A 25,389-nucleotide genomic window follows, 5' to 3' on the forward strand; every position below is an offset into this window, starting at 1 on the left:
CAGATTTGCGCTTAGCTTTATTTTTATCATTCACACATTAAGAAGGCTGAAAAACAAATACATGCATGTGCATTTGCATTTAGACTATTTGTTGGTTTGATTTAGGATAGTGCATATAGTGTGTGCTCTCTTCTCTATGTTGAAAGAATATTGTCTCTCTTTCCTTAGTAGCTAGGATTTTGATTGCAAAAAGAAGATTAAACGATTGTTTATCATCTTAAATTGCATTTTAGGAATTGTATATCTACATCATGCGGTGAACCTGAAAGACAAATTTCTTAAGCAAGATCAACTGTAAAATAAATTTAATGAATCTAAAAACGCTTTGGAACCTAACGCACAACATTTAGAAGTCTAGTCTAGAGATGTATTCTAGCGTCGTAAAACCTGGTAACTGTTGTTTTCATTGCTGGTTGGGTGATTCCTCCACTTTGAGACGATAAGTACCAGTACGGACTTGTGCTACCACGTACCGTCAAGTATATATTGGGAGACGACAATAGGCTTTATCCTTTATCCATAGGAAGTCGTGTCGGCCGCCCTATCGATCGCAATGCACTGAACACAGCATTCGGGAAGATTGACTGTTGTACCATAAAAAGTATTCTGCAGCTTTGTGATTTGTTTGGTAATCCCTCTGTCTAGATTTCTAGAGTAGTCTCTTTCGTTCCTTTTCAGACTCCTTAAAGGAAAAGGTCCATCTGAGCACTTGTCACTTCAAGCTCATTAAAAATCGAAGGTGACTAGAGTCATCTTTTGTTTTTTCTTGACTCTCAAAAATTGAAAAAACAAGTTGTGTCAAAGCGTCTAAAATTTATTTCAATCAGAATAAACATCACCTTTCCTATGTTGGTCTTAGGTTGAGAAAAATTGAGTCCACCAACCAAGGATTTCCCCTTGGAGGAAATCCTAGTCCTTTCTCCTCTTGGGGAGATGTTGTTGCACCCCATATGGCCACATTGTCGTTCCAGGATTGACAATCGGCTTGCCCGTATGGCTCTTCTCGACCTCTGTCATTCAGAACACCGTGATTCCTGAACAATCAAGTTAGCAAATAAACGATACCAAAGTTACCCCCTAACCTTCTACTTCATCCAGTTCTCCCTCTCCTCATTCCTCTTCACTTGATGAAGCTGGTAAAGCCAAAAATCAAGTAACTAAGAAGAAGAAGGAGAAGAAGAAGAAAGAGAAGAAGAAGAAGGAGCCAAAGGCGAAAAGGGGCAACCAGGCATCGTCTAGCAAAAATCCACAGACTGCACCGTCCGGGCCTAAATCGCCATGTGCCATTTGCAAAGGAGACCACTATCATCGAGATTGTCCTTGCATCCCTCAGATCTTAAGGGACTGGTCTCCTCGTTTGCACAATCCAGTGTCATCAACCTCTGATGATCATGTTAAGAATACACCGTCAACTAGTGAAAGTGAAGCCCCTGGACAAAAAGGAAAATGTAGATTTCCCTGTAAACTGTGTGAAGGCGATCACGCCATCCACCGTTGTCCCTTCTTAGATGAGGCTAAAAGAGTTTTGGACGACCATCCGGTTTCACCGTTACGGCTTCCTCCTGGATATAAAAAACTCTTGCCGAGTCCGTCACTAGTTGAAAATCCGGCTGACAAGACATTATGTTCGGCCGAAGCGTCTATCATTGAAGATGAACCCTCTGAATCCACACCAGACGAAAGTCAAAAGGTCGAGACGGCAGTTGACCCAGCCTTGCCTTCAGAGAATCCATCTTCAGATGATACAGTCATCGGAGAGAACAAGAACAAACACCGTCCAAATTCTCTTCGTAAGCACAGACTCCGATGAACATGGGGGCAGTCTACCCATTCCTTTACCGTAGGAAGGAAGTTCGTCAGAGTCATATCCGGTCGTCTATTCGGTCCCACCTCCAAGCAACCTAGTTGTTTCCTTCAATTGGAATCTACTAGGCAGACCCCGCTTACCGGCTAGTGTACCATTTCAAATCATTGCTCAAATATATAGAATGCTCATGGCCGGTACCATCATAGATGAAGGGTCTTCTATGAGTATCCTTTCCTCAACTGCTTGGAAAGCACTTGGTTCGCCATCGCTTTTGCTTGAAATGAGAAATCTAACAGGCTTTGACAAAGGAACCAGTCGACCGTTAGGGATCCTTCCCAATGTGCCGATAACATTGAGAAGGAAAACCATTCACATGAACGTAATGGTAGTCCAAGGACCCCTGGATTATAATCTACTCCTTGGACACGACTATATTTATTGCATGGGAGCCATTGTCTCCTCACTCTTTAGAGTAACGTGTTTTCCGCATGAAGGAAGAATGGTCAAGCTCGTAGACCAGCTTTCATTCCCTGGTTCACACATAGAAAATAGTCAAATACCATCCCTGAATGGTCTTTTCACACAAGGAATGTCTCATCAATCCCAAGTCCGTCCACCTGATGAGCGCAAGTGATTCGGAGGACATGACTGAAACCGAGGGGGCATGCACCCTGGTCTGTTTCGACAGGAAAACCTTGGGTATAGGGTAGGTTTCCGCGAAGGATATATGACTGGTTTATGAGATTAGACTGGAATAATATTCCTTCGTCAAAGTTATGTGAGTGGAGCCAGTTGCGCCACTCACCTTTGTTTATTTCGGTAGACATCGTCGAGGAAGTGTTTTGTCCGCAATGCGGATAGAACAATCTTTGCTAACTTGGAAATTTTTCGCTATACCCGGGGGCATGCAAACCTTTTGGCGTGCAAGCGAAGAGCGACCATTTATTTTTTAAATTTGTAGGACCTCTAACCCTTTAAACTCGTAGGATTGGTCGTTTCCTAACTTGCATAAAGAAAGGATGCGGGGCAAAGCTTTGAAAAATGCCATTTTAAATGAGACATCCTTATTATACGACTGGATCGAGCAGTTTTAACAAGGAATTCAAGCTAGTTAAAAAATAAACATAAGCAATGAGCAAACATTCCCCCAGAGTTTAAGCTCATTAAAAATGAACCAATTTCCGATAAGTAACCATTGTGAATGCATTATCATCAGCCTTTGAAGCATTGGTCGTGTTCTCATCATCACCTCCACTCTGTATTGGCCGATCATTCACCTCCATTTGATTGTTTACCCTTTTTGAGGAACAGCTGCGAAGAGTGATCTTGTTAGCCATCCTTGTGACACTGCCATGATTGGAAAATACCAAACCTTACCTGGAATCAGCTGCTACCCGAATTTATCACTCGTTCCTCGAAAAACGAGTCTCCTTTAAGCTCTTTTCATCTGACTCGTAAAATATGAAAAGATTGCCGAGAAATTGGCCTCTCCAGCTCGTTAAAGTGACTGGAAGTGCTATCCCTCCTTTAGATTTTAATCTTTTCAGACCTGAGGGATTATTACACAAAAAGATCGAGCGCTTGTTTTGTTCGACTCATTAAAATTACCGAAAATTCATCCCTTTTGTATTATTTTATACTTTTTCGGACTTAAGGGATTATATGACGAAAAAGGATTGTTGGAGTTTTCTTTATGTCCCTTTTCAGACTCTCTAAAATTGAAAAGGACCGAGTTATCTTTGTCGTTAAACTCGTTAAAACCGAATAGCAACAAACTTGTCCATATAGACAAGAACGAGAAACATAGCGATGGGTTTGCCTGAAGGGCAAATTATAGAACAAGAATATGTTATCCTCCTCAAGCTTGACAAAAATAAAGAGGTACTGGTCAGCAATGACTCGGGAAAAATTGGGAAGAAAACTTGAAGAAACTTTATTGGTAGCAAGTCGCTCTTGAACATGACACTTTCACTCCGCATCTGAGTCCAGTTGGGTTGTTATGTTCACTGGTCATATCACCATTGGTCCACAACACCATCCACATTTGGGGTTAACACTACCAATCCATCATGTCAGTGTCGCTGATATGTTCAAGAGAAGTTGCTCAGAGAATTCACCTGTGTCTCATCCACTGCAATACTTTTACGCTCCATTCTTTCATGATCGCCACCCTAAACCTAATATCATCAGATCATTTTCACCTCCATTAAAATCATTTGCTCCGTTCCATGTCATTGATGTGGGATTCACTAAGGCCCTCCTCTGACAGATCGCTTCTTGTCGACATCAGCTCATTATCCAAGAAGTCGATCTAGGAACAACCCTTTCAGTACTTTGAAGCTTGCATGCCTCAATGGCAAGTTTCTCACTTCCAGCGACAGGTTTACATCAATGGCCTTCAACCGGAATATTTTTCGTGGTGTTCAACGCCAAGTCCCTTATTCACACCACGTGAATTGTACTGTATTACCTTGAGGGTCATCATCATTATCGATGATTCCTCTCGCGCCTATTAACAGCTTACATCATTGGCTGGTAATCAGGCGATGTCTTTCCATGTTCGACTCCAGAACATCTATCACATGGATCGAATTGTACTTTAAGTGAAGAGTGAACGAGATTGAAGACCCCAGATCTAGTTTAATCCATCCAGGCTGCGATATATATTCAAGAAAATAAAGACATCAAATGTACATCATTGCTGCACAGATAATCATCCAATCTAAGGGATGATGGCTCTACCGAAATCATCAGTCTGCACACAGAGGATTGTCTATCTTATGTACATGAAAATGAATTTATGAAGCTGAGCATGGGAATGCCCGCCTCAGCTAGATCATGAAAATATTATGAAGATATTGTATTGTATCTTATTACAGGTCGCCTTCCAGCTCGAAAAAACTTCGGATCCTCATGATAAAGCATTTCACTCGACATCAAAAAAGATTAATGACCTCATGCTTTAGGGGGCAACTGTTATAGACATTTTTGGGCACTGCAACCCCAATCATAAATTTCCATAAACCAAGGGCTCTTAAGTCCCTAAAAGTGTTGTTCCAACCCCTAAAAGAACAAGGTCAGCTGATTACATCATCTCCCAGAAGTTCTCCATGAAAAACTACTCAGAACTGGTCAAAACTAGACCATCTCACCTGCTCCATGGTCAAAGTGCGCTGCATCCCACCTAAATGCACACGGGAGGTGCGATGCATACTGAGAATCCCTTCTATGGGGTGTGATGGGTGAGAGTGGACAAATGGCAGTGTCAATCTGCAGGGTGGAGGATCATGGAATCTTCTAGAAACTTCTCCTGTGACACTTGCCTCTCTGCATTCGACCAGGGATGAGTAAGAGATCATCAATCTCCAAATGGAATCAAGAACTATCAGAGAGAGGACACTAATCAAATCTCAAAAGCTGACTCACCCCCCTTGCAAACATCTATATATGGATCCCTCATCCCAGAGATCTAGAGGTTGGAATTTTGTATCTTGTAAGGAAGTGCTGCCGGTTTCTTGGTGCAACATCATAGTGTTGGGTGATCTAAGCTTTTCATGAGGTGAATAAGGGCTTTCTTGCTGAGAGGATGACGCTGGGTTAGAAAAATTGATTGTAATCCTCTTTGCTATTCTTGATTATTAATAAAGTTATTCAAGTTTTCCTCCACATTCTTGTATGATTGATGATATATGCATTTGTGTGGTCAATATATATCTGGTCCTATATTGTTTATGATAATAGATCTCTGTTCTTGGATAGTATTATGCTGCTTTGATTCCATAGGTGATCTTTGAAGCTGGGTAGACGAGGAAGCGAGTGGCAAAGATCTATCAGAAGGGAGAGGAATCAAGCAAGGAACCAAGCACAAGACAGAGGTTGGTCTCCTTTATTCCCCTCTTATCTACTTCTCATAAAGGAAAACGGAAGTTGTTTTAGTTTGTTTGTTCCTAAGGTAGCTACCAGCCTTAGTGGGACTAGCAGCTCTGCATAGACACTAGATTTCCCGATAACAGGATAGGAGACACCCTTGCTTAACCCTGATATTGCATTTAATATATTTAGACCACCTTCATTGGTCTTAAGCTTGGCAATGACAGTCTCGTAGAGGCAGATCACATAAATCCTTAGTTCAGGAGGAACCATGATCTCTTCAAGTCTCTCTCAGAGCTTATCTCGAGGAACAGTGTTGAAAGATTTTCTAAAGCCCACAAAACAATAGAAGAGATCAGATTTACTATTGCGACATTCTTCTGCAATGATACTAAGAGTGACAAGATGGTTGATAGTTGAGTGATGTCTCCTAAAACTAGCTTTCCCTTTATCTCTTTTACCATGGTTTCAAGCCAAAGGCTAAGCTTCATTTCCAAAATGAGGCCATATAGCTTGGCTAGCATGTGGCTAATCATAATGGTCTTGTAGTTAGAGGGAACATTTTTGTCCCCATTTTTAAATATAGGCACAATAAGCCTTTATGTCCAAAGCTTGGGGAAGCCATGCTTTACTACCAAATTGAGAAGTTTGTGGAGATGAGGAATGGGGATAAACCTTCCCATTTTAAATATCTCATCTTGGTATCCTTCAATATATTTAGCTTTCCCATTAGCGAGCTTATTAATCCCAGATTCAACGTCTTCCAAAGAAAATATATCTTCCTTAATAGGAGTGTTTAAGATATGGTGTCCAGAGAGTCATACAACTTCTTAAGATAGTTGTGCCAATTTTCTAAGGGGATATAATGATTATCTTTAGTTTTACAAACAAGCACATTTTGCCAAAACATTATGGGCTCAACTTTAGAAAGGTGGAGAAGATGCTCTTGTCTCTTATTAATATATGACCTCTTATTCATTTTGATGAGAGATTTGTATATACTTATATTCTAGATCTTAATGATTTCATTAAGAGCATCTTTGATCACTTTCCTGACAATTTAACATTCTTTGTCATACCAAGGATTGGAAGTTCTATTATTCTACTTATATGAAGTCTCATTAGAGAACTTGTTAATGGTAGTGGAAAGGCTAGTAGTAAAATGGTAATAAATTTGATCAATTTTATTATTATAAGTCAGGGAGCCTAAATCCATTTCTAAATCCCTTAAGAAAATGTCGACATTACTTCTATCGAAGCTGATGTGTATTTTGATTTCATTGGTCTCCTACATGTGGGTGGTATGCATAAAAAAGATTGAGGGATAAAGCCAAAGGTCTCTAGTCAGAGTCAGGCTCGTACATGTTAAGTAGCTCAAAGCTTGTAATACAGTTGAGGACATGGGTGTCAGAAATTGCATAATCCATGACACTGTTACCCAACCCATGGAAATATGTCATCTGACCATAGGAAGGCCACTTGTTAATACCATTACAAATTATTAGGTCCTGGGAACTACAAACTTTGAGGAGCTCAGTTCTAAATGAGTTCTCAATTATGTCTTCAGAGTTTCTCTTGAATCTATTGGCTAAGTTACCATCTTCATCAAGCCACAAGGGGTCGGGGTTAGATTTATTACTTAACATAATATCTTGATTAGTAACAATTCTAGCATTAAAGTCCCCACGAAAAAGGATATTACCTTCATTCCTTAGGTTTTAGATGTTTTTCTTCTAAGGTATTGAAAGGACAATTCTTATCCAAGTTGTTTTTCTTATAGGATGTAAAGTTGATAGGAGCTAAATAGCATATTGCAAGAAAGATCATATTAGTGGTAGTATCAAAGATATCGATCCAAATGTACTGATTGAACAGATTGATTTTATGAAGGCGAATGTGAGAGGAAACAATGTTCCTTATATAATAGGCTATACCACCAAAACCCCTCCGGGGGGGTTTCTTATTCCAATCTAACCAAAGAGTTAATCCCTCAAGGTGAGGGACCCTAGATTCATCATGCTCCTAAGTTTCAACTAAAAGAATAAGATCAATATCACTTAAGATCCAACTTAGCATATGACCTTTACACCATGGAAAAGCATGGAAATTCGAGAAGAGGATTCGAAGTGATGCTAGTCCCTATTTATCAGTCATGTTTGGGACTCTATCTTTAATAATATATTTATTATTCCGAATGATTTCTCATTTCCCTTCTTTTCTTGCCTCCTTGACCTTTTGGAATTATTTCCTAAGTTCGGCCTGGTCTTCTGGAATGAGATCTTCATTTATAAATATTATTGTTCCTTTTAGGCTTGGGGATTTCCTGAGTATATCTAATTTATGGTCATTACAACTTACCTTGACACAAATTAGTCTGTGTTTGTGCTCAAGTAACTTTCCTACCCTTATTGCTTCTGTGAGATAAGTTGTTTGAATTTGAAATTTTGTTTTTAATTATTCTTTTACTATTTCTAATGTGTCTTCATTGTTTGTTCTTCTATACCAACAATTATAAGGTGTAAGGCTCTTTTTTGGCACTCATGGTCGCATACAATTAGTTTATTGATTTCCTCTTTTATGGGTTAATATATAATTTATTCTCTATGTTATTTAGGGCTGAGTTATTATGTAGTTTTTCTTTTAGATTTTTAATCTCACTTTTCAAGGTGTCATTTTCTTTAACCATTGATTGTTTACTATGTTCTATTTATTGAACTCTACCTCTCATTCCTTGGAGTTTAGTCTCGAGTGTGATTATTTTATTTTCTAGAAATTTGTGGTTGTTTTCAAGCATTGTAGTCAGTTCTAGTTTAAAATGGGTTTCTCTTTCTTCTCTTCATCTTTCTAGAGATTCAATGTACTCATAAAGACTCTCTAGGGTAATTTACTTGGTTTCCTTTTGCTAGAGGAAGCCTTAGAAATGTGAGGGGAAGTACTCATAGTGTAGATAAGAAAATCTTAACAAGAGGAGGATAAGTGAAAACATATGCACCTATTAGAGTTGTATTAAGTTTCACGAAACAAATGCGAGGCTTCAAATCACCAAGGGCTTGTGAACCACAGATGATATTGATAATCTGAGCCACATAAGGTGATAATGAGATCGCAGAAGATGACAACTTATATTTGAACTGCAAAATATGACCACCGCAAAGCGAACGTGATGATCTGAGCTGCAGAAGGTGGTAATCCAAAGGTTGTCGCTGCACTTATATTTGAGCCATAGAAGATGACCACCATGCGAGTTGGATGTGGAGATGCAATTGGAATTAGGCATTATCAATGGTTTTTCATGCTAGTAGCACAATCAGTCCACAATTTTTAGCGCCTACCGTGATCCATAGATGAAAATCGCTTTGAGACCACAGATGAAAATAAAAAATAGCACAGAGAAGAACCATTGGGGTCACGGGATCTTATCTTGATTAGTTCTGAGTAGAAGATTTTGATTCACCATTGCAAAGTTCAGTGTCTAAATATGCTACAGAGTTTAGATACCCACCTCCAAAATGCTAAGTGATATATATACCCAATCAGAGACTTTGGTGTTATATAGGTCGTTGAGTTTATATAGACCACAAAAAATTCGTCCACCATAGAGAGAAATGTGATTTGCACGACAGATAGGGTTCGCCCACTACAAGGATCAAAATTTACCGAGTTAGAGACTTCGGTGTTTATATAGGTCGCTGAGTTTATATAGATCGCAGAAAATTCATCCACCACAAAGATCAATGTGATTCGCACAACATATAGGGTTCGCCCACTATATATATACCCAGTCAAAGACTTCAGTGTTTATATAGGTCGTTGAGTTTATATAGATTGCTAAAAATTCATTCACCATAGAGTTCAATGTAATTCACACAACAGATAGGGTTCACCCACTACAAGGATCAAAATTATATATGGAACCTAATCATCTGCAGAGAATATAGCTAATACCAAGGAAATTCTAGAGTGTTCACCCTATTTTGACAAAAATGGAAATCGTATGTGTAATATGTGTTTTCTTTCAAGTGGATTCATTAGCACAAGAAGCCTTGAGGATAGACTAGACTGATGTTGGACATGATGGAAGTCACAAAGGAATCAACATGTTTTGGCTGAAAAATGCTTTTTAAGACCAGAGATTTGTTTGCCATATGGGGGCTTCTAAGGTTATATTAGGATTAACAATAATATATTTAAAAATAATGAAATAAGAAATAGTAATAATATTAATAATTATAGTTAATAATATATTAGAATAAATATATAAATAGAATATATAAATTATGGAATAATTAATGAATTATTAATAATATTAATAATTTAGTATAATATTAATACAACAATAAAATAGAATATGGAAAATGTATAATTGATAGGGAAATGAATTAATGCACCTATTTAACTAATGAAATAATACAAAATTATTAATGCATTAATAATATAATACCTTGATTCATATTAAATATATTAATATAATATTATATAACATATCATATATTAATAAATTTATTCTATTATGTTAATAAATTAATATGTTAGATTTCATGCATTAGGTTAATAAAATTAGTTATATATTAATGTATAAGGATTTAATAATTATAGAACTATAATAGAAAGAAAAGAAAAGAAAAGAAAAAATAGAAATATTAATATTAATAGAGTAATATTATTAATACTAATAGAGTAGTATTATTAATATTAAGACTTATGAGAGTGATAATGTTAATAATAACTTTATAAATTTAATATTGAAATGGAGAGAACATGCCTTAGAGCCAAGAGATCATGAGGAGTCAACTCCTACTAACCTCTAGGCCGTCATCCTAATTGACGTTGTTTAGTTGCCTTAGTATCTCCAAAGCCTCTCTAAATCTTCTTTTAATGTAGTGGTCTTCCTTAGCAATGATAGTAGTGTCTTCTAGGAAGATGTGATGCTTAGTGTGAAGGGAATGTTCTGCAAGGACATAGGTGCAAGATCTTTGATTTCTAATTTTTGAATGACCTCCTGGTTTCACCAATGTAGATTTTTCCATAGGAAAAATTGATTTTGTAGACTCCTTTTAGTTGATGCTGATCAATATTGTCCTTAACTGATTTCAATTTTTATTTTACAGTTTATGACGGTTTGAATACAACACTAATATTCTTTTTTATGAGTATTTTAGCTATTATGTCAGTCACACCACGTATGTACAGAAGGTGTGCTCTCCTGCTAGAAGGTTGTAGATTAGTTTATTTCTGCAAGGGGTTCATCTTCTCTTTTGCTTTCTTGATGGCCATAGTAATGTCTCTATCCTTTCATCCATGCTCTTTTATTTTTCCTATGATTACTCTTTGAATTCACACTCCTTGCTCCTTTTCTTCTTCAAATTGTATCCGTTATTCCCCTCTGTCTAAATGCATTCAATATCTAGGAGCTTCTAGGATAACTGTAGGATAACTATCTCTAGGATACAATTATCTTATTATCGTAGGATAACCATCTCTAAGATATAATTATCTAATTACTATAGGATAACTATCTCTAGAGCTAACAACAAGATGTGTGTTGTTGTAGGTTACCATACCAAGTGGAAGTGGAGAGTGATGGCACTCATGCATGCATGCCAGTGTCAAAGCCTTGTTAGCATTTGAGCCTTGACTACACTACCCTAATTTGCATGTCAAAGTTAAAGCCTCAAAATACAAAGTGGTTAGAGCCTCGAGTGCATCATTATTTAAAGGTTCATTACAATTTTGTTAAAGTCTAAGTGTAAAACCACTTACAAAATTCCATTGTTAAATTTATTTGTTAATTTTCACAATCTAATATAATAAATCTCTCATGCCAAAGAAATAAGAATACATCAACAAATAAAAATTTGTATTTATAAAGTTGAATAAATAGAAAACAAAATTAAATTTTAAAAGGACATAAGATTGATACAAAATTAAAAAACACTTTAAATTCCATTAAAACATAAAATTTTAAATTTTAAATAAGTAATATAAGATTAGCATAATTTGAATAAAAAAATCAAGATCATAGAATTTGCAAACTAAACTAATTGGCTTTGTATCTACCATGGCATGGTTTTCTCTTATTTTCTTCTCCATTGCTAGCTTTCAACGATGTGTGGTTTTTGCGCACTAATCTCTGGTGGCATTCCTCAATTACTGGTTTGGGCACAAAGGTGGGGTGTCTATTTCTTTTATCCATTTCCTGTGGATATTTAGGGTTTCAACAATTTTCAATATTTTTGGGGGCAACCTCTTATGGTTCTTCCATCCTCCTTTTTACCTAGGTTTCTATTCTTCCTTGGGTCCTTTTCATGGAGGACATCTTGGTGGACTATTTAGAAGATGCAATGGAAGACATGAGCATATTTGTCAGACTAGCTGGCAATTATGTCAATTTGGCTTAGGCTTTTGGGAACTAGGAAATTCATAGGTATTCCATTCAAGCAGATGTCAACAAAGGGGAATTTTCTTCCAAAAAGTGCCTTTGTACATGTTTCAATTTAGTAACTCTGGAGGTTTCGGGGGTTGGTCCCCTCTTACATGATGGTTTAGGGGTTTCGGTCAGTTGGGGTTTACAGGGACTGGCCTTGCATCCCACTACTTCTTCTTTCCTTCAACATTTGGTGGAATTTTCAACTACTCTCTCCTATAGGTACTGTTTCAAAAGCTCTTTGGGTGGTCTGACATTCACGATTTCGAACTCCTTGGAAACATTATCTTTGGATTCTCACGGGCCCTCTTTTGGTGAAAATTTCACTCTGCCATCCTTTGTACATTCCATCTTTTGTCCTAAGGGGTCTCTAGGCCTATCTTCCTATGCATTTTCCTTATCTCCTTCTAGAGGTGTCCGGGTTTACAATCCAGCTTACTCTCTTGAGGCAGTTCTACTTACCAACAGTCTAGAACATGCCTTTTGTTCAATTTTAGTTGACTCTTAGTTGCATATTTCTAAGGATCCCATAAATATTCATCTTACATTAGACTCAGACTTGCTTGGGGTTTCTTTCCCCAGAAGATTCGTTAAGAGAAAAAACTCTTCCGTTAAGGAAAATAAAGGCCAAATTTCTATGATCTTGGGTGATGATGTTCAGATCCACCTAGTCATTCAAATGAGTGAGCTTACGATTGTGGGTTATGCCCGTGGGCACTAATATAGTGGAAATTTGATAAAAGAATGGGTTAAAAGGAATGGGGGGATCATTTTCACAATTTTCCTTCCATCAAGGTGTTAGTGTGGGGTTGGTTTATTATTTTATTCTCTACCCCTTATGAGGTCAAGTGGGTCTTGGACAAGCTTTGGAGTATTGATTATTTCTCCTTACTTCTAAAACATTAGACTCCTTTATTTGATTTGACTAGGGAAAAGATGGATGAGGCACCCATTTGGGTCAAGCTCCCGAGAATCAAGGTTCAGTTCTGGTTCGAGTGAGCTCTCTTGGATATTGGTAGTCGATTGGGGGGAATGTATTCAAGTGGAAAATGAGATAACAACAGCTAGGGTTCTGGTGATTCTGAATATTTGAGAGGGTATTTGGAGCGAAATGGTGTTGACTCATAGAGTTTTCTCTATGGCCCAACCCTTGGATTATGAGGGTACACCCTTCTGCTATAGATTTTTCCAGGCTCATGGGTATAAAATTGGAGAATGCAAATTGGGGTTTCATGGAAATGCTAGGTCGACAAAGTCTCACTCTTATATGCATGGGGGTTTGGTTAATGTTTCCATGGAGGAGATTATTTCTTCCACCTTTTCTACTCCTGTGATCTCAATTGGACATCTTGGTGTGGCACATGGCTTTCCAAACTCCTCCTTAGACATGTTTGTGCCTATTCACGTAGTGAGCTAGATGGAGGCTACTTCGAAGGAGGATGGGATCTGCATCACTTTAGAGAAGGATGTCAAGGTTTGTTTGTGGGATTCTCTAATTATGGGTAATTTTCATCCTTCTCCCTCTTTTTCCTCATTTGTTAGTTTTTATTCAGCTATGGGGATGGCTCCAAATCCTGCTTGTAATATCTCAAATGATTTCTCTGATGTTCAGGTCTTGTCCGACCTAAATATAGCCCCGAGCATTTTCCCTGTATCTTTCATCAAGAGGATTGATCAATCCTCCTCACATTTTTGATTCCATTGAAGGGGAATCCTTAGAATATGGATCTTATGAACCTAGATATCCTCTTTGATCTCATTTGTCCTCATCCATTGAACCCTATGTCTTTAAGGGTTTGGACCATAATTCATTATTGGTGTTTGCACAAAAAGGTCTAGGCCGAAAGTTGTATCTTTCTAAAGCATAAGATAAGGTTGTTTTAGAACAAGCCTCTGGTAAGCAACACATTATTGCTATGGTCCTTAGAACGTTGCACCCCTCACATGAGGTTCCCCCATGATCCTTCTATCACTTAACTACAGGGGTTTGGCCAGCCCATCCAAGCAACATGATTTCTGTAGATTGGTAGTTTCTAATCAAGTTTCAATGCTTATTCTTCAAGACACCTTGGGGGAGGGGGGCTTTATTCTATCATGTTTAAAATTTTGTTTCCTCAATGGGAGTTCTCTTTTCTATATGCTAATGGTCGTGCAGGTGGGTTGGTTATAGGTTGGAATCCACAGTTTGTCAATATGACAAACTCGTGGGGTATGGGATCGGCTTTGGGACACTCATTTTGAATAGTTGATCTAGACATGGATCTCATGGTACTTAATGTATATGGTCCTCAGCAGGGAAAAATTATTTTATGGGATGTTATTTCCAACTCTTCTTTCTTATCAGCGAACAATATAATCTTGGGTGGCGACCTTAAGTTCTCCCTGGGGCATGTTGAAATTTGGGGGTTGAGGGCACATATCGATCAAAACTTGGCATATTTGTCTAATTACCTAAGAGTACATCAGTTGGTGGATATCGAGCCTACAAAAATTAAGCCCACCTGGAGAAACAACAGTACAAGTCTAGACGGGGTTGCTAAGCGTTTAGATAGGTTTTCTCTTGTTGAATAGCTAGTGGATGACATCCCCCTTATTCGTCAATGGATTGGAGAGGGGGCGAGATCTAACCATTCTCCTATATTCTTGTATCTTAAAGTTCAGGGAAGAAAATCCCTAATCCCTTTCAATCTCAGTGCCATATGGCTAAAAGACGAGTTTGATATGGGCTTGATTAGATCCACTTATAAGTCCTATGATCACAAGGTTGGTATATCTGGAGCTGCTTAGTTTACAACCAAGTTAAAATCTATAAAACAAGCTTCGATTACTTGGTCGGTGACAAAAATAATTTAGGATACTAAGAAGTTATGGGCCATCGAAGGGGAACTCAAATCCATCTAGGAGGAAGCAACAGAAGACTATGAATCAAAGGATGTTGAGCCCAGATTATTGGGGCTTGAAGGATGTAGAAGGAGTCTACTAAATGCTCAAGAAGCTACCTGGTGCCTCAAGAGTCATGCCATGGATGAAAATTCCAAGATTTTTCAAAATATTACAAAGGGAAAAAAAATGAGAAATACTATCTAGATATTAAAGGATTGGGATGGGAAGTATGTCACCTCCTTTGAAGATATGGAAAACCTGGGATGCATACATTTTGTGGGTTTATTCAAGGCCCCTTGAGGTGCCCCTATCGCTGAGATAGTTTGGTATGTATTGCTCTTCCCCAGATTTCATATGGAGCAAACAATGAACATTTAATAGTTGTGGTTACCAATGAAGAACTTTTTGTAGTTCTCTCTAAAGTTTAGAAGGATAAGGGTCTGGGCCTTGATGGGTGGTTGGTTGAATTCTTCATTGATCTTTTCGATATCATTAGTGCCAACCTTCTCAGAGTGGTTGGGGAGTAGAGGGCTTCTGGTATGATACACATGCCTTTCAATACTACCTTCATAGCATGTATCCCAAAGACAAACTCTCCTACTACCTTTGATGACTAGAAACCTATTTCCCTCTGCAATTGCATTTATAATATCATTGCAAAGGTTATCACCCACAAATTAAAGCCTATTCTCTCCAACTCAATATCTAGGGAAAAATTTTCTTTTCTCCAAGTGAGACAGATACATGAGGCCATTGGCGTGGCTCGAGAGGGACTTCATAGTCTTAAACAAAGGGGCATTTCTGAAAATTGATTCATCAAAGGCATTTGATAGGGAAAATTGGTTATACATCTTGTTACTCCTCATTCATTTTCAGGTTCGACCTTGCCTTAATCAACTAGATAATGAGTTCCATATCCTCGATTACTTTCTCAATGCTTATCAGTGGGTCAGCCTCCCCATTCTTCTTGATTGAGCATGGCCTTTGTCAGGGGTGCCCATTATCCCCTCTTTTGTTTCTATTGATCGTTGAATGTATCAATCAATCATTGGCTAACTACAAAAGAAGGGGTCTTTTATTTGGTATCTATGTCGCTCCTAACCTCAACAGTACTCACTTATTGTTTGTGGACGACATTCTTATTTTCTGTGATGGTTCCCATAAAGACATATTTGCAATAAAGGATGTCCTTTCTCTATTCGCATTGGCTACGAGTATGATTATAAACTACTTGAAGTCTACTCTTACCTCTTTCAACCTAAATGAAGATGAACTTCTTTTCATACAAAATCTATTTCCTTTTGAAATAACTACAATGAATGAAGGCCTTAAGTACCTTGGGCTCCATTTCAAACCAATTTCATATATGAAGGACAACTAGTTCTTCCTACTTGTCAAGCTAGAGAAGAGACTAAGTGTCTCATGCCTTTGGTGGTTATCTAGAGCAAGAAGATTGGTATTAATCAAATACGTTCTTGAGGCCATACTAGTTTACTGGATGGCATTATCTTGGATTCTTGGGAGCATTTTAGAAAATATGAAAAGAATCTGCTATAAATTTCTATGGGTTGGGTCTGCAGACAAATATTCTTTCCCTTAGGTTAAATTTCTTCACATTGCCCTCCCATGGGAGTGGGGTGGTTGGGGGTTGAAGCATCTTCCCTTATTTTCTAGTGCATTAGCCACGAAAGCAAGTTGGAGACTCATTTCCTCTACAGACCTATGGTTGATGGTTGTCTATAGGAAATATATCTATCCTCTTTCCATTGAGGATTGGATTAGATCCCCAAATTAAAATTCTCACGATGGTTCTATTATATGGAAAGTTGTTATCTCTTCTTTATCTATCATTGAGAATGGTTTGGTATGGAATATTGGCAATGGTCAAAGTTTTCAGATTGGTATTGATATGTGATTCGGTTGCAATGCTCTTTATAGATTACCAGCAGACTTTGTTCAATATCTATATTAGATCCATGTATAAGTTGGTTCATATTGTTAGTCAGGGTGGTAATCTGTTGAGCCCCCAATCATCGCTTAGGGTCCATCATCTTGGTCTTCCAGATGTTTTCAAAGATTACTGGGCTATTTACACAAGGGAATTGACAAAGAACCATATCCACGTAAATGAGATAGAGGATGAATTAGTCTAGCGACACTCAATGGATGGTAATTGCACTAGTAAATCTGGATATGCCTTCCTCATTACATCTCATATCTCTAGGGAACAGGTTGGCTGGTGGAAATTTCTTTAGCGTTTAAAATGCTCGGCTAAATCCAACCTATTCATGTAATGTATATTAGAAAACAAGGTTGCCATATGATACTTCCTACAAAAGAAGAAAAACACTGGCCTAAGCTAGTATTGTTTGTGCAAATTACAAGTACAGTTTGTCCATCACATGTTCCTCTCTTGTTCTTACACACAAACCATTTGGTCAATTTTCACTACAAAATTTGGGCCAGCTTGTCAATGGTTTGGGAACTCAATCACAGAAACATGGGAGCAATAGCTTTCAAGACGAGATGTGAAAGATAATGAAGTTCTTCCTTTATTAGGTTGTTGGGGAATCTGGTTGGCTAGGCATAAATCCATCTTCAATGACAAGTATACTTCTCCCCTAATCACTACTAGATAGGCTCTGGAAATCCTTGATCTTCTGCCCAGGCCAAAGACTTTGCAACATCGTAGATACATTACAATGGTCGCCATTGATAAATTTGTGCCTTGGGCATTTTTTGACAAAGTTGTGCAAGGAGCTCCCCATGTATGTGGAGGTGGGACTCTTCTTCACCATAGTGAGTCTCATCATTGTAGACTAAAAATGAGCCTTGGTGCAAGTACTAGCAACTTTGCAAGGTTGATGGCTCTGAATTTGCTTCTTATATATGCTTTAGAGCATGAGGTCTTTGTTCTTCGTGTTTATGGGGATTGTTTATTGGTAATAAAATGGGCCAAAGGCAGCTATTATTGCCACAACCTACGTCTTATGCCTATTGTGACCGAAATTAATAGACTCATTTATCTTTTCAACATTTTCTCCGTCATGCATATATACTAGGAATTAAATGTTGATGTTGATACCTTATCAAAAGAGGGAAAACAATGGAGATAGGTTCCTCGCAGATTTCGATGCTTAATTGCACTAGACTCGCAATTTTTATTTAGTCTTCCTTTATGAAAAACATGAGATTTTTTTGTTGCTACCATATACTACTTTTCATGGAATTTTAGGACAACCCTTAGCACATTATGAATAACATTGTATATCCATGTTGCATTACAAAACTCTCTAATATTTTTTTTGAAAAGATGTTTATAGGTATATCCTATAATAAAGCATCAATCTTTGTAAAAGCTTTGCCACATACAAGAAAGGTCCAATTCTTTTTAGATTATTGTAGAACATATAATTTTGTATTCGTCTGGATAAAAAATTATGTTTTTTTTGAAGGGAAATTTTTTTGACTAAACAATCCAAAATCTAAAACGCAACCAAAAAAATAAAATAAATAATATAAAAGTAACATGATTTGACTAAACAAACCAAAACCATAATCCTAAAAAATAGGACCAAAGTTTTTTGATTTTAGAAAACAAGGAACAAAACTCATTGATTTTAAAATCTTAAATAAATAGTATAAAATTAATATAGTTTTTACTAAAACTAACCAAAACCATGAACCCAGGAAAAACTGGGACTCAGCTCGCTGATTTTAAAATCTTCAACGGCCGCGTATGATAATTAATAAATATTTAAATCATATTCTACTTATTTGAGGAAACTGCGTGCCATGCTCCATTGATTAAATATTTATATAAAATCTCATTAAATACTGAAACATATTAGATTGACTTGCCTAACTCATAATTCGGCCATGTCTCAAAAGTACAACTTTTATAGAAATTAATTATTTAAAAACAATTTAAAAGAGAAAAAGAATTTGCTTTGTGAGTATAAGTGCCTTTATTTTTTTTGACTAACTATTTTTAATTTCAACCTTTTTAAAGGAGGATCTTTTACTTTCGTCATCTAAGTGACTTTTATATTAAAAGGAAACTCCATTACAGTATGAATGCATGGGTCATTGGTAACCCCCATTTTCTTTTAGATATTTTGCTATTATTGAATCTTTATTAAACTTTGACATTCAACCTTTCTTAAATAAGGATTTTCTTTTTTAATTTTAATATTAATTTTGATATTAAACTTTTTGTAATTTTAATATTATATTATTAATATAAAAAAGCAAATCTAGTGATTTTACAGGTAACCACTAAACATGAAATAAGAGGTACAAGGTTCTAGCTCTCACCTGCACCATCACACTAAATATATATATAAATTTTTTTCGAACCACTAAACATGGAAATAAGAGGTACAAGGTTCTAGCTCTCACCTACACCATCACACTATATATATATTAATTTTTTTCCGATAAAATCATAATTTTTTTGTTATTTAAAATATGTTTTTGAAATAAATAAATTTTTAAATCATTCTAATTATACAAATTTCACCTATAATTTTACCAAATCATTACAAAATTTAAATAAAATTCACCATTATAAAAACAAAACTTAAAAACACTCTTTTAACAACCAGGTTACAGTAATCACGTCCAAATGTCTTAAACCCATTGGACGAGAAAACATTTTTTAATCCTTTTTAACAACCAGGTTACAGTAATCACATCCAAATGTCTTAAACCCATTGGACGAAGGTACCAGAAAACATTTTTTAATCCTTCTTTTAAAACATAAAAGATAAGAGTTAGGGAAATACTAACGACAAAAACATTTAGAAATTTATAAAATTAGCACCCAGATTGCTCTGGTGTCTCGATGCAGGAAACCACTAATATGTTAATTAATAGTTAAATAATTGTAACTTTCACAGTACTATATCATGCATAATATAGTCGATTTCAAGTAATTTAGCAATTCCATCTTTTAAGACAGAACCTAACCCAAATCTTAGATGTTGGTAAATAATCCTCATGCTTTTAGAAATCGCTTGCAAATTTTCTGCCAGATTTCTGCGTCTGGTTCGTTGTTTTGCAAAGATTTCTTGGCCTCGTCGCTCATCTTCTCCTGAAAATTAAGAAAAAACGAGTGTGGTATCAATCCCTTTTTAAGTCTGTAACCTGAAATAATTGGAGTAAGGAGAGAAAAAGCAAGTATGGACAACGGCTCGGCTTAGTATTACTTACTCCAATGAGATTCTTATCCATAAGGCGATCCATGAGGTTGAACAAAATGTCAGCAGTATACTCTGGATGGCCCTGGATGCCCAGTATGTTGTCACCCAGAGAAAACATCTCCACGTCTGTTTTCCCTGAAGAAGCCAATATCTCTGCTCCTAAGGGAACTTTATATACCTGTTCACCACTTTTGCTCAGTGAGAATGCAACAGTAACTCAACAAACCTCTGCTCAGAGAATGTGTTCATACATATTGCAAAAAAGGCAAAAAATTCTCTCTGAGATAAAAGAATACCTTGTCTTGATGACATTCAATGATACTAATCACAGAAGGGAGCTCCAACCCTGAATACTTCGTTGACAACTTATCAGAAACAGCAATTTTTTTCAAGCCAATATCCCATCCAGCTAATGCTCTCCCAGTTTTTCCTCCTAGAGCTCGACACAAAACCTGCTTAAGAGAGAAAAAGAAAACTGCGCGTAATTATGTATCAATGGGGAAGTATGTTATCAATATTGAAGCGAGCCAAATGTCTTCGAACTGGCTCACTTTCTACATGCAGGCGGTTAAATTTAAATCAAGAACAAAAAAAATCGAAAGCAAGACCATGAATAAGAGGATACATAAAACTTTTCTTTACTTTAGGAGTTTTTTTGAAACGAAAAAAGCTTGATCGTTTTATATATAAAGAGGCAGATAAGTACATTGCTTGTAATTCTGAAAATGACCCAGATAGGTCTGGATCATTTGACAAAGCTGAAAAGCATGGAGCATAATAAAAAAAGCAAGACTAAAGGAGTTACGGCCTGGGCGAATTCCAGCCGCAGTTTAGGGCTAAAATTTAATTTTCAGGTAAAGCCAGTAAGAAAATTCAAGTTTGATTTCGAAAGTATACTTTTTAAAATGCCTAATAAACTTGCCTTTAAGATCCATTCCCTCGTATTATTTATTAAGGAAATGTTAACTATATTTCTCTTAAAATGTATATTTATGTCAATTGCATATTCTTGATTGCAGATTGTTACATTTAATAAATATGTGAGAATTTTACTTTATACCATTTGGATGCCAAAAAATCTGCAAACATATCAAAGCTCAAGAAAAGATTATATGTTATATCAAATGCTTAAAACAGAAACCTTAAATAAAGAGACTACACTGTACTGGATGCCGAAATCTGCAAGCAGATCAAAATTCATGAAAAGATTATATGTGATGTCAAATGCTTAAAACAGAAACCTTAAATAAAGAGAATACACTGTACTAATCATAAGAAGGTAGAGTAGAACCTTACAATTAGCCAAAGTAGACAAAGCTTTTAATTCTTCACAATAGTTATACATCAATCAAGATTTCCCAATTGAAATGAAATGTTACCCATATTTCTTTAAGATGTATCTTTATGTCAATTCCATATCTTTGATTGCAGACTGTTACATTTAATAAATATGTGAGAATTTTACTTTATACCATTTGGATGCCAAAATCTGCAAGTAGAGCAAAGCTCAAGAAAAGATTATATGTTGTGTCAAATGCTTAAAACAGAAACCTTAAATAAAGAGACTACACTGTACTGGATGCCGAAATCTGCAAGCAGATCAAAATTCAAGAAAAGATTATATGTGATGTCAAATGCTTAAAACAGAAACCTTAAATAAAGAGACTACACTGTACTAATCATAAGAAGGTAGAGTAGAACCTTACAATTAGCCAAAGTAGACAAAGCTTTTAAGTCTTCACAGTAATTATACATCAATCAAATTTTCCCAATTGAAATGAAAGATCCAAAAAAAACTTTCACGTTTAATCACATAAATATGACATTGTTCAACCTAGAACAGGCATGGAGATAAAGTTAAAGAAGAAGAACAGAAAGAAATGGATTAGATTACCTGGTGGCCAAAGCAGATGCCAAGAACTTTAATGGCCATTGTATTGAGTGTCTGCAGCAAATGACAGAGCTTTAAGATCCAGACATCGTTTCCGTGGGCATCATGACAGCTTCCGGTGATCACGAATCCGTCATATTTGCACAGATCTTCCATGGCAGGAAACTGGCCATCAATAACACTGAACGAATCCCAAGATTCACCCGGCTCCCTCAACATGTTGGCAAAGAGAGTAAAATATCCCCCGTATCTCTTCATCACATAGACCTGATCAGGCGCACACAATAGGACGCCGAATCTCTTCCCCGTTCTCAGCTCTGGATTTAGGAATTCCCCCATTCTTCCCGTGAGATCCTTTTTTCTCCCGCCACGGACAAAGTGTTGAGAAACTTGGAGAGAAATCTTTAAAAACCTAAATGTACTTATCTCCTGGTGGACTGACCCGCCAGCACGGGCAACACGGGAAGCAAACTCTGAGAAAAGTTGTTGCAGGCGAGTTGAGTATGGGCATATCTTGGGACGGATATATATACCTACATGCGTATGGGCATGTATGAAGTGCCGAAAGATGCAAGAAATGCGTGTCCGGAATGAGCTGTCAAATCAGAGATCACGGAAAGCAACTTACTGTTAGTGTTATGACCTCAGGGACCCACCCACGTAACCCCATTACAATGTTAGCCGGGGACTGAGAATTCGGAAATTGGGACGATTCCTGCAGACTCAGATTTGCAGAAGTGGGAATCCGGAAGTTGGGACGGCTCCTGCAAACTAGCTTTAAAATTTTGCTCAGATGGATCGTTTTTATTAAATAGTTTGCAAATCAAACTTTTGTGATTTTTTTTTAAAATACTTTACTGAAATTTGATATTTTTATTTTACTGAAATTTGATACTTTTTCAACGGAGTAGATTCCGAGTACGGAGTTTAAATTCCAAAAAATAATCATGAGAATCACATTGGTAACTTTACCGATTTCAAAAAAGAGAAGTTACCATTTACAAATAAGTATGCTTTAATTTTTTTTTGCTTTGCTTTTGTATAGGTTAGGTTAAGAGTTTATATTTCCCTAAAATTCAAAAATATTTCACTGGAGTGAAAGTTTGTTTTTTTATATAGACTAGCAATAAATAATTACAGGTGGCATTGCTTGTCTTGAATAACAGTGATGTGTCAATCTACATTAACAAATAACAACCAGTAATGACTCTCACCCACCATTATTTTGACCAATATAAAATATCACAAATTTTCCTATTGTTTAAAAAAATTACCATTTAGTATTCATGACTTGACTAACTTTTAAACCAAATTATTATAATTAAATTTTAATGATTTTATTTAATATTTGGTGGAAGTGAAAGTCTCATCTTTATAGACCAGCAATAAATAATGACAAGCAACATTATTTTTCTTAAATAATAGTGATGTGTCAATCTACATTAACAAATAACAACCAATAATAACTCTCCTCCACTATTGTTTTAACCCATATAAAATATTACAAATTTTCTTATTATTTAAAAAAATACCATTTAATATTCATGACTTGACTAACTTTTAAACTAAATTATTATAATTAAATTTTAATGACTTTATTCAATATTTTTATATAATCATCTAAATTTTATATTTTAATTTTAATAAATATGATATTTTAATTGTTTAATTGAGGCTTCTATCATCCATATCAAGTTTATGAGAAAAAAAAATTTGGCGTAAATCACATGATAATACATTTGTGGACATGTTTCGAACCAACAAGTGTGGTTCATCGTCAGGAAGATCGCCCAATGGTTAGAAAAAATAGCTATATTAGGTTACACTGGACAAACGGCTATATGAGGTTAGACTGGACAAATGGCTATAATTGACCAAGAAACGGCTAGATTTGACTATTTAAATTGTTTAACTATAATAATATTATTATGTTAAAATGAATATTATTTTAATATTTATCCAGTGTTATTTTAAGTAAAACTGATTTTGGGTTAAAGATATTCCATTTAGGGAATATTTATCATAATTTTGATTGAAATGTTAACATATAATAACTATTAGAAATTGAAAGGTTTTAATATTCATCTAAACTAATAATGATTAATAATATATTATTAGTATTAATTCTCTCGTTAATGGCTTGTATAACTAATACAAATTTAACAGTAATGCCTATCTAATGGGAATAAGTGTTAATAGATAAGTGTTAATAGATCCAGGGATATTAAATAGGCATTACTGTTAATAGATCCTGGATCTATTAACACTTAGGGATATTAAATAGGCATTACTGTTAATAGATCCTGGATCTATTAACACTTATCTATTAACACTTATTCCCATATTAACACTTATCTATTAACACTTATTCCCATTAGATAGGCATTACTGTTAAATTTGTATTAATTAGTTATACAAGCCATTAATAAGAGGATTAATACTAATAATATATTATTAATCATTATTAGTTTAGATTAATATTAAAACCTTTCAATTTCTAATAGTTATTATATGTTAACATTTCAATCAAAATTATGATAAATATTCCCTAAATGGAATATCGTTAATCCAGAATCCATTTTACTTAAGATAATATTGGATAAATATTAAAATAATATTCGTTTTAACATAATAATATTATTATAGTTAAACAATTTAAATAGTCAAATCTAGTCATTTCTTGGTCAATTATAGCCATTTGTCCAGTCTAACCTAATATAGCTGTTTTTTCTAGCCATTGGATGATCTGCTCTCCCTATTTGATTTGCAGTCACCTTATTCAACTTGTCCTTACAATGAACCACACTTGTTGGTTGAGCCATGATCTGATTCTTCAACTTATCCTCACAATGAACCACACTTTTTGGTTCTAAACGTGTCGACAAATATATTATCATGTAATTTACACAGAAAAACTTTTTCTCATAAACATGATATTTTAATTCTAATTTGTAATCTAATCATTTTCGTTATACTTTTATTCTAAATATAATTTAAAATTTTCCACCTAATCCTTTATTATAAATATAATTATAAATATAATTTAAAAAGTAGATTTTAATTGTATTAAATATCTACTTCTCCATTTTCCATACCCGCAAAACTTGTCTTTCTTCTCTCTGTAATTCTGTGTACTTGCATAACTTTTCCTTCCACAATTTTTTGCCTTCGTATATTATTAAAATTATTTATTTATTTTTTTTGTAGGCTAAGGTGGTGCTCATTCTATTACTTCGATCGAAAAGACATTACAACAGTTCAGAAAACAGTAAATGCCTGCCCTCTAGGGGAAACCAGGTCATAATGCCAT

At 35.8% G+C, this 25,389-nt stretch overlaps 1 protein-coding gene across 1 annotated transcript; it reads right to left on the reverse strand.

Annotated features, from left to right (window-relative positions):
- Window positions 1–19,831: 19,831 nt before the first annotated feature.
- LOC149223436 (gamma-glutamyl peptidase 3-like) lies at window positions 19,832–22,606 on the reverse strand. Its single transcript, XM_089385840.1, has 4 exons — window positions 22,083–22,606; window positions 20,485–20,640; window positions 20,199–20,366; window positions 19,832–20,079 (listed from the first exon to the last, which is right to left on the reverse strand). Exons 1-4 carry the CDS (start codon window positions 22,416–22,418, stop codon window positions 19,984–19,986), a joined length of 756 nt encoding a protein of 251 aa, XP_089241966.1. The 5' UTR covers window positions 22,419–22,606; the 3' UTR covers window positions 19,832–19,983.
- Between the last annotated feature and the right edge of the window lie 2,783 nt (window positions 22,607–25,389).

Source organism: Pinus tabuliformis, chromosome Q, assembly GCF_031772625.1.
Source record: "Pinus tabuliformis cultivar Carrire ecotype Pingquan chromosome Q, CPIR1, whole genome shotgun sequence".
NCBI classification, from domain to species: Eukaryota; Viridiplantae; Streptophyta; class Pinopsida; order Pinales; family Pinaceae; genus Pinus; species Pinus tabuliformis.

Coding starts and splice junctions, on each gene's coding strand:
- LOC149223436 (XM_089385840.1), bottom strand. CDS start 22,418: ATGGGGGAATTCCTAAATCCAGAGCTGAGAACGGGGAAGAGATTCGGC. Junction 20,641..22,082: donor GCATCTGCTTTGGCCACCAG/GTAATCTAATCC, acceptor TCTCTTAAGCAG/GTTTTGTGTCGAGCTCTAGG. Junction 20,367..20,484: donor TTGAATGTCATCAAGACAAG/GTATTCTTTTAT, acceptor AGTGGTGAACAG/GTATATAAAGTTCCCTTAGG.